Consider the following 10,626-nt stretch of genomic DNA (forward strand, 5'->3'; position numbering starts at 1 on the left):
ACTCACAAACATCGAACCATAACAAACTTGTAATAGGTTATATGTTATCTTTTAACCTCTTCTATTATTTTTATTGAAGGATTCATATTTAGTATTTAAAGCTGAAACTTTATGTTAAAATTTCCAAGTCTCCAATATTCTTTTAAAAGATTTTATTTTTGGAGCATCAAAGTTAAATGTAACGCACACCCTTGACCCCAATCATGCATGACTCTTCTTAACTTTTCTTTTAAAAATAGGAACATCTGGCAACAACCTTTATATAACAACATTTACTTTAAGTTAATAGTAGATGTCCTCTATGCTAGGCCGGCCTCTTCCATCTACCATTCTCTATTGTATAAATAGCTGTATATTCACATGCATTCCCTAGCCATTATAGGCATTTGAGGTTAACTTGTTGCAATAAAACATTTTATAAGAGGAAGAATAAGGAGATGTTGAGCTCCCCATAGGCCTACCTCAAAAGGGGCCAGCCAATCATGGGCTAAAATCTCAGCTGTGAGCTACAATTAAGCTGCTGAGAAGTAGAGTCTTTGTATGACTGTTCCTAGTATGAAACATTTAGATAGAACTTCATGGGCACCTGGTAGGCATTCAGAAGACCAGACTGGTGATAGAGAAATGCAGAGACAGTAGAAGCCAAGCTGATCAGGTAGGAACTGTAGGGTATCTGACCAGAGGCAATCACCAAGCAGAAACTTTGCTTTCTGGAAACTTTATGGGAAACTGAGCTTAAAGCGAATGGAGTAGTGTTTTTGATGTAGGAAATTTCAAAATAACACAGCATTCAGGCAGTAGAATGGATACTCTTGAGAGCAAACACATTTGGAAAAAAGAATTGGAAAAATTTGAGACTAGCCAGAAAAGGTGCGTGGTTAAAGGCATAACCAAAAGCTGCCACACATGATGGGAGTCCCAGCTTTCAGCAGACAGAAGCAGGAACATTATGTTTAAGGCCTGCCTAAAAAACACTGTAAAACCTTTTCTCAGAAGTAGAAACAAAAAATTGTAGTAAAGGCCTAGTTGTTAAAGAGATTAACCTCATTAAAACAAATAGTAAATCCAAGTGTTGCTCACTGGGACAGTGACAAGTTTGACCTGTTTTCTGGCCTGTGATGAGGCAGCACATGGTGATAGCGCAGGTTGCACAACTGTTCCCTGGATAGCAAGGTTAAAAACAGAATCAGAAACTCTAGTCCTATAATCTCCTTTAAGGCGCATGCTTCCAGTGACCTAAATCCCTCAGTCAGTGGGCTGGCCCGCTTTGAAAGCCCCACTTTTCCAGTACCAGTGCTGGGACCAAGCCTTGTTACCTAGGCCTTTGTAGGACATTTCCAATCTAAACTGTAGCAGGTACTCTTATTTTGCATGGGAAACTTGATTTCAAGAATGTGTTCTCCAGTTCCCCTTTCCTCTTTACTAAGTCTTAGTTGACTTTTAAAACTTCAGTGAAGTTTTCCCACTCTGTTCTCAGCCAGTGTATTCTGTCTCCATGGTCATTACCCTATGTGTTTTGAACATTGCTGAGAAGATATTATGAAATAAGTGGGTGGATGTCACACAGCTTTTGAAAACAAACAAAATCAAGCAGTTGGCTTTAGAATTTCTTACATCCATGTTCTCCAAGAGACTTACTTAGGCTGCAGTATTTCCCAAATAACACAAAGCATTTACTTAAGTTATCTATTTTAAAATTCTTAGTTTTTCATGTTCATATCAACTGCATATTTATACTGATATATGTACATGCTTATTAATTTGTTCTTACGAAGATATTAAGCAAACAAATTTGAAATCTTCTGTTTGTTTCCTTGAGTTTTTTTGTTTTCTTTTGTTTTTTTTTTTTCTGGTTTGTTGAGTTAGGTTCCTACCTTCCAATATTTTCTTCCCTTTGAAAGCTTTTTGAAGATCTTATTTCTGCTTTTGAGATTTCTTTCTACTTGTTTGTGGTTTCTTTATCTGTTCACTCTAACTTGCCTGTGGTAAAGAGGGGAAAGAAATGGCTATTTCTATTCTTGGGGAGAGTCAGTAACTTCCTGCCTCATGGCCCTTCCTCTCATGCAGATGTCTCTACTGTCTGCCCTGGAATGAGCAGAGAGAAGAGAAAGGGCCTTCCCTCAGGCAGAGTATTCTTGTTTGGCTTGGGCTGGGTCTAGGGTTTGGAAGACATCACTCCACTCCTCACTTTGCATTGGTCCTGTGTGTGTGTGTGTGTGTGTGTGTGTGTGTGCGCGCGCGCAGGAAGGGACTTTTGTTTTGTTTTGTTTTTTAAATTTTTCTTTCCTTTCAATCAAATTTTCATCTTTTATCCTTTAAAAAAGGTTTCACTGTGTTGCCCTGTCTGTCTGTCTGTCTGACCAAGCTGGCCTGGACAGTGGCGATCCTCCTGCCACTTTCTCCCAAGAACTGAGATTACAGGCATGCACCACCTGCCTGCCTTTCATCTTTTATCTTGCAGGCTTCCTCACATTTTCTTGTGTGCTTGTGGTAATATTTGCTTTTCATGCTGTTAATGATTTACTTTTTAGAAATTATTTGGTCTTTTTAAAGATTTATATGGTAAATGAAAGTTGTCCTTTTGAGAGGTTTACATATGAATGATAATTTGAGTTACCGAATACTATAGGAATATATGTGGTATCTTGAACTGTTTTTCCTGAGAGTCACCCAACTTTCCCATCAAGCTGTATGCTCCTATAGAGAGATAGCCATTTCACTATTCCTATTTTCCTGAAAATTACTGGGTACATAGTATCTGTTCAGTTTTACTGAACATTTAGGGAAATGTTTATTAACAATAAATAGAAACAAAACAATAAACAATTGCTTAATTTTTTTAAAGGCAACTTTTAGCCATAGCTAATATGTGTTTTGGATTCACATTTAGGAGCTACCCAAATGTGTGGCCAATTTATATATTCTTACTAACAGAAGTTTAAAAATGTATAGATTTGCTTCCTTTGTGTATATGAGTGATTTGCCTGCATGCATGTAAATGCATCACATGTGTACATGGTACTCACATCGAGAAAAAGGCATTGGATCCCCTGGAACTGTAGTTAAAGATGGCTGTGAGCTGCTGTGTGGGTGCTTGGAACTGAATTCAGGTCCTCTACAGGATCAAGAAGTGCTCATAACTGCTGAGCCGTCTCTCCAGACCAAACATTTTATCTTGTAAATTTATATAGCTCCAAAGATTTAGAAGCACTTGAAGTAAAACTTCAGCGGTAGGGCACCCCTCCTATATGGAAGGCTCTTCAAGTTTTCCCCTTTCTACAGTAGAACCTACTGCTGTTGTCCTTGGTAGCCTCTTGTTTAGCTGATTGTTATGAGTGAGACTTGCCTGTTGTCTTAGTCAGGGTTTCTATTCCTGTACAGTCATCATGACCAAGAAGCAAGTTGGGGAGGAAAGGGTTTATTCAGCTTACACTTTGCACATTGTATTGATCACCAAAGGAAGTCAGGACTGGAACTCAAGCAGGTCAGGATGCAGAGGCCATGGAGGGATGTTGTTTACTGGCTTGCTTCCCCTGGCTTGCTCAGCTTGCTTTCTTATAGAATCCAAAACTACCAGCCCAGGGATGGTCCCACCCACAAGGGGCCCTTATCCCCTTGTTCACTAATTGAGAAAATGCCTTACAGCTGAATCTCATGGAGGGATTTCTTCACCTGAAGCTCCTTTTTTCTGGGATAAGCCCTGCTTGTGTCAAGTTGACACAAAACCAGCCAGTACACCTGTCATTTCTAGGAGACAACATCACAGCAGATTTTCTGGTTCTCTGGCTCTTACAATCTTCCTGCTCCCTCTTCCAAAACATTCCCTGAGCCTGAGGTGCAGAAGTTTTGTTGTAGATCTGTCCACTTGGGCTGAGTGCCCCAAGAACAGATGTTCTCTGCATTTTGACCAGTTATGGTTTTCTCTAGTAGTTTGAGTCTGTTGCAAAGAGAAGCTTCTTTGATGAGAGGTGAGAGCTATACTTATGTGTGCTTGTAAGGATAAGTATTTAGAATGCAGTTGGTAATTATCCTGGTTTAGTAAAGTGGAGGTTGTAGGTTCTCTACCAAGATCCATGGCATCACTAGCCTGGGTAGTTGCTAGGTTTCCAATACTGGCATGGTTTCTCTGGTATTGAGCAGGCCTTAGGGCTAATTTGACAGCTGTTGCTTAGTGACAAGATATGAATGCCACTATTGCACCTATGGATATCTTGACATGTTGGTCAATATTGTGATTTATAAGTCTCTCAGCTGGGTAGGGCTATGATTGTTTCCTCCCACTGGCAGTTTGCATTTTAATATGTTTCCTGTGATTTTTTTTTTAAATAAAACTCAGAAAATGACTGAAAATGTTAGAGAGTTAAAATTTATTAGCACAAATCCAAGAGATACAATAGGTGAATTTTATAAATGCTTTCTTTAAAAATATCAACATATTGATTAGTTATTTGCCTAGTAATCTTCTGAAGCCTCTACATACATGCTCTTGTTTAATCAGACATCACAAGGCCTCTGGGATTCTATTACTGTGAAGAGACATCATGATCAATGCAACTCTTATAAAAAAAAGGTATTTAATTGGGGACTTGCTTACAGTTTCAGAGGTTTATTCGATTTATCATCATGGCACCGTGCATGATGCTGCACCTGATCTGCAGGGCTAGTGAGAAAAGTGAGCCTAGCATGAGCCTTTGAAACCTCAAACCCTACCCCCAGTGTCACACTGCCTCCATCTAGGCCACACCTAATCCTTCACAGAAAGTTCAACTCCTTGGTGACTAAGCATTCAGATATACGAGCCTATAGGGGTCAGTCTTAATCAATCCTCACACTAAGTAAAATGGTCTATGTGGATTTGAACCTAGGAAATCCGTCGTTAGTAAGCCCTTGCTTTCATTCACTAATTGTACTTCTTGACTTGAACTAATAGAAGATTCTTTCACTATCCATTCCTTGTGCAATGATATCTTGGTAGTGCAGAAGAATAAACTTAGGGCTTTGTTTTAATTATATGATATTTATAAAGGGGAAGATGGTGTCAACTAAAACCAGTCCCCATAGAGAGGCTTTCATAAAAATCATGTATATTCTGATACTGATTATCTGTTTGAATTACCTGAGCTATTTCTTTATTCTTAACTTTTATTAGTTAAAAGTAATGTACAGTGTGTTTTGATCGTACTTATTTTCCCATGCTCCTCCTAAATCCACCCCCTTCCCTACGCATGCATTTGGTGTCCACCTAGTTTGTTCTATCCATATATTCTTGAATGTGTGGCCTTCCACAAGAGCTTGGTTGATACTGACCTATGTACCAGAGGTGATGGCTTTAGAGAAAGTCGACTCTCCCTCTTCCAGCAGCTGTCAGTTGCTAATTCAGGTTCTCAGCTAAGGGGACTTTAGTATTTGATCTGTCTTGAGCTTGTATGTGGATTGTGCATGTATGAGGGGGTACCTGCAGATACCCAGGCAGGGACGTGAAAGATGCTCCCCACCCCTGCCCCATGCAGATTGATTTTATCAACCTGGATCAGACCTGGAGAGTCTAGTGGCAGACAGTTTTCATTGTCAACATATAAAACATGGTACAATTTCGGAAAAGGTTTTCAGGCAACAGTCAGTCCCTTTCCAGGTGCACAATAAAGCTTAAGGTGTGACTACTTATAAACTCTTTTACAGAGTACATGTGCCCATGTGGGTGGGTTCTATACCAGGCTACAAAGTCCGTGTGGCATCTCCCCTAAGGATGGGTAATGCTCTAGGGAGGGAAGAGTCTGAGATAATCATTCTGGGGAATTTGGGTGAGGTCACCAGGTCATTAACAAAATCCACTCTCCGTTTTCTGGATGGTGAGCAGGTATTTGATTTTATCTCCTCCATTGAGGAGACACCCCTGTGTGACTAACATTCCTGGTGCTCTTAGTGCTTCTCTGTAAGTACAAGGACCTCTGTGCCCTAACACTTGTCACAGTTGCTATGTGTTCATCTGTATAGCTGCTTTGCTGTGTCTGGAGGATGTTGTTTCCTTGTATTATCAACACAGTTCTAGCGCTTACAGTCTGTTTTGTTTGTTTGTTTTGTTTTTTTTCTCCTTTTCACAATAGTCCCTGGGCCTTGGGAGGAGAAGGTTTTGACATAGATGTCCCATGTAGGGCTGAACATTCTTTAGTCTCTTATTCTCTTTATCTTGGACAGTTGTAGGTCTCTATTAATCACCACCTATTGCAAATAGAAGCTTTTCTGATGAGGGTTGAGAGGTGTACTAATCAATGCTTCTAACAATAACTCAATAGGAGTCAGATTACTTCTAGGTCATATTTTAGCTGTTTTCCCCTGCCTATGACCTGTTTAGCTGCAGGCTTTTGGCCCTGTATTGGTGCTAGATAGGAGTATCATGTTGTAGTCAGGAATGTAAATACAATCAGAAAATGGTAGGTTTTCTATTATGCTTGTGCCTCTATTGTACCAGAGCACATGCCTTACTGGCCAGTTATTATTATAGCTTTCAGGGTTCATAGATGGATATGATTGTTTACTTTTCTCTTCCAACCAGAATTTGATGGCAAGACCCTGTCAACATGGGTGAGCAGGTCGTTCTGCCTTAGACCAAGCAAGTCTATTAAGAAACACAGCATCTTATCTATACAGTTTTCAAGTATGTGTGGGGGTGGGGAAGTATGGGACAGGCAGAGTCAGCAGAAAGCTATCATAATGGGACAAAGTCAGCAGAAAGCTAATCAAGCAATATTGTACAAAAAGAACACAAGATATCTCAAGTGTGTCACAAACTGAGCACAGAATGGCCTTGGAACTGATAGCCATAGTCCTTTGGGGGAGGAGTTGGGTTCCCAGGATCAGAAGTTGCAGCTTCCCACACCCCACTCCCCAAGACCTGGGCTTCAGGCCATTACTGGCCTTGCCATGCATATTCCTACCTTTAGACAAGGAACTACATTCCTTCTCCACACATCAGGGCCTTGGGAAAACTATTGGCTCACCCTGGCTTCAGTACCTGTTGCTAAAGACACCATACACTTACGTCATAGAACAAAGAAAAATGAAGCTGATCCTGACTTGGAAGCCCCTCCCTAGCATTAGCTTTCCTACCACTAGAAGGTCCTACCAATGCTGTGGAAGGAGAAGAGTAACCATCAAGTTTCTTACCTATAGCTTATTAGTGACAGCATCATTCCAGAGAGTATTAGAGGAAAAAGCTTATTTACATCAGAATTGTCCATAGCTTCATCCCAATTGTGGTGGTTTAAATGAGAATGGCTCCCACAGGCTCATCTATGTAAATGCTTGGTCCTCAGTTGATGGTGGAAGAATTAGGAGGTATGGTTTTGTTGATGTTTCTCAACATGTGGGTTGAGAACCCTTTGGGGTTGAATGACCCTTTCACAGGGGTCAGTTAGGACTATTAGAAAACAGATATTTATATTATGATTCATAATAGTAGCAAAATTACAGTTATGAAGTAACAGTGAAAATAATTTTACAGTTGGGGAATACCACAACATGAGGAACTGTATTAAAGGGTCGCAGCATTGAGAAGGTTAAGAACCACTGTTCTAAGAGGTGTGCCACTGGAGTGGGAATTTGAGGTTTTAGAAGTTCCATGCCAGGCCCAGTTTCTCTCTGCCTACAGATACAGCACCATGCCTGCCTTCTACCATACTCCCACCACGGTGGTCAGGGCTGATCCTCTGAAACTCTGAACAAGACCCTATTTAAGTGGTTTTTGTTTGGTTTTTGTTTGTTTTTAATGAATTGCCTTGGTTATGGTGTGCTTCTCAGCAATGTAAAAGTAACACTTAGGACATCAACACTTAGGAACTTTTCAAAGTACATAAGATTTACATATTTGAGGGGCTAGGATTTTATTAAAGGCTTGAAAATGTAATAGTCCAATAATGAGAAAAATAAGCTTTATAGAAGCTGTTAGTTTGTAATAATTTAAATAAGAGGAAATAGGTCATTGTGCATTTGCTAGTCCACTCACAGATCCTTGAATACTAAGTATCAATTGCTGAGCACTACTTAGTGTGTTTCCCTTAGAACTATTATGAATGTCAGCATTTCAGGTGAGCTCCCTAAGGCTCCATATTTCTTTGTAAATTTTAGTCATAAACATTCCTATAATAATGAGATAAACTGCTTGTAGGGTGTCAAATATAAGGGCTTTATATTGGGAACTCTTCTCTAATAGTGATAACAGCATCCAATGTACTAGCTCAAACAAGATAAAAGCTTATTTCAATCTCACGTAAAATAAACCTAAGTGAGGCATAGTAACATTTGTTTTTAATCCCAGTACTCAGCAGACAGAGGCGGATGGACCTCTGTGAGGTCAAGACCAACCTGGTCTACATAAGGAGTTCAAGGACATTCCAGGCTTTATATATATAGTAAGACTTGTGTCAAAGAAAAAAAGCAAACAAAATTTTGCTGACAATTTCATACTCACCAAGGAGTCCAGCTACTTTTTTATTACTGTGTAATGCCTTTGCTCATTTGTAGGGTCACTCATGGCTTAAAGTGGCTATTACCGTGCAAGCTTGACATCCAGGGGGAATAGGAAGAAGGCAAGAAAGCCAGTCAGAACTCCTAGTAGTTGCCTGTTCTTTCCATTGTAAGCTGCTTCTCTAGAACTCCGCCTCACTACTAACCTCTGTTTTTATTGGATGGGACTAAAGTCTTTAACACCAGCTAATTACAAGAAAGACTAGAGTGTGGTTACTCAGGCTAAAATCGGGCTTCTTTGTGAAGAGGAAAAATGGAGAGCAGCCAGCAGCTGTTGTCTTACCATTCCAAGACACATTTATCTGGATTTCTGGGTTTAAGCAGTTAAGTCTGTAAAGTTGCTAGTGGCGGTTTACAGAGCTCAGATACTTGTTGACGCATATTATTACCCAGAAGGCTTGCAGTTGCTTCTACTAATGATAACTTGGATAAAATTATATAAGTCTAAGATGAATTTGAGTTTTCCTCACCATCCTTCCCTTGTACCTTGGATAGTTCAGAGTATCATTGCCTGAATATTTGGTAAGCCTTTCCAACTATAGAAGTTTTCTTTCTAGATATAACTTATAGCAGATACCCAAATTCTGTGATTAAAGTGAAAAAGTTTTAGTAGACTATAGCATTTAAGACCTGTATTTGATATTAATGGTTTTGATATTAATGGTTTTATAACAGTGATCTCTTTTTTCTTTTTCCAAATTGTCTCTTACAGTATAGCTGAAATACAAAAAGATGTGGAATACAGATTGCCATTCACAGTAAACAACCTGACAATTAATATTAATATGTAAGTAGTGTTGGTTTCTATTTTTATATATTAGGTTTTAATTTTTGCTTTCAATCTTAACAGCCTGACAATATTAGTATGGGAATAGAATTGTAATTTATACTTTATATAATAGGAACTAGCTTTTTTTTGTTTTGCCCTTTAGTTAATATCAGAAATAAGCTGTTTAAGTGAACTCATTCAAAGTAACTATAATATAAAATAGTGCTAAGCTTAGTGAAATAATAACTGTCATGGCTCATTGCTAACACATGGACATGGGAGGCCTTATTCAATATTAGTTCTCTGAACAAATTTAAGAATGGATATTAGTGCTGACAAAAAAATAATCAACTTCACAAATATGAGTTATGAATCTGTACAGTAGTTTACAAATTAGGATAGGTTACAGACACATGATGAATGTCAACAAACACTCAGATTAGTTAACTCCAAAGACCACTTATTGCCTCTTTTACAAAACTATTTTAAAAATCTTTAGCTATTAAAAAAAAAAAAAACAACAACAGACAAAATAAACAGACCAAACTTTTTCTTTTTTTTTGGTTTTTCGAGACAGGGTTTCTCTGTATAGCCCTGGCACTCACTCTGTAGACCAGGCTGGCCTTGAACTCAGAAATCTGCCTGCCTCTGCCTCCCAGTGCTGGGATTAAAGGTGTGAGCCACCACGCCCAGCTTCAAATCAAACTTTTTCTATATAAATGAATTCATTTTATTTCTCTTCTACTGTCCAGGTAGAGGTAGGTAGAAAAGGCCAACAAAATCGCAGTTTTATTGTTTGGGGTTTTTTGTTTGTTTGTTCGTTTGTTTGTTTGTTTTTATTTCTTTTTTAAAAAAAATTAGATTTTTTTTTCATTTACATTTCAAATGCTATCCCCAAATCCCCTATGCCCTCCCCGCCATCCTGCTCCCCAACCCACCCACTCCCGCTTCCTGGCCCTGGCATTCCCCTGTGCTGGGGCATATGATCTTCTCAATATCAAGGGCCTCTCTTCCCATTGATGGTCAACTAGGCCATCCTCTGCTACATATGCAACTAGAGACACAGCTTTGGGGGTACTGGTTAGTTCATATAGTTTGTTCCTCCTATAGGGTTGCAGACCCCTTTAGCTCCTTGGGTACTTCCTCTAGCTCCTTCATTAGGGGCCCTGCGTTCCATCCAATAGATGACTGTGAGCATCCACTTCTGTATTTGCCAGGCATTGGCATAGACTCACAAGAGAGAGCTATGTCAGGGTCCTGTCAGCAAAATCTTTCTGACATATGCAATAGTGTCTGGGTTTGGTGGTTGTATATGGGATGGAACCCCCCCAGGA

General features: G+C 39.4%; 1 protein-coding gene across 1 annotated transcript in view; it reads left to right on the top strand.

The window, feature by feature from the left end:
* Positions 1-10,626, top strand: part of Vps37a (VPS37A subunit of ESCRT-I) — a 41,782-nt gene that overhangs the window by 5,609 nt on the left and 25,547 nt on the right. Inside the window, exon 2 of the mRNA XM_021218610.2 lies at positions 9,236-9,310. Within this exon, the coding sequence (XP_021074269.1) occupies positions 9,236-9,310 (75 nt within the window). The remainder of the gene's footprint in view (positions 1-9,235; positions 9,311-10,626) is intronic.

The sequence above is a fragment of the Mus pahari genome, chromosome 19 (genome assembly GCF_900095145.1).
Source record: "Mus pahari chromosome 19, PAHARI_EIJ_v1.1, whole genome shotgun sequence".
Classification (NCBI taxonomy): domain Eukaryota; kingdom Metazoa; phylum Chordata; class Mammalia; order Rodentia; family Muridae; genus Mus; species Mus pahari.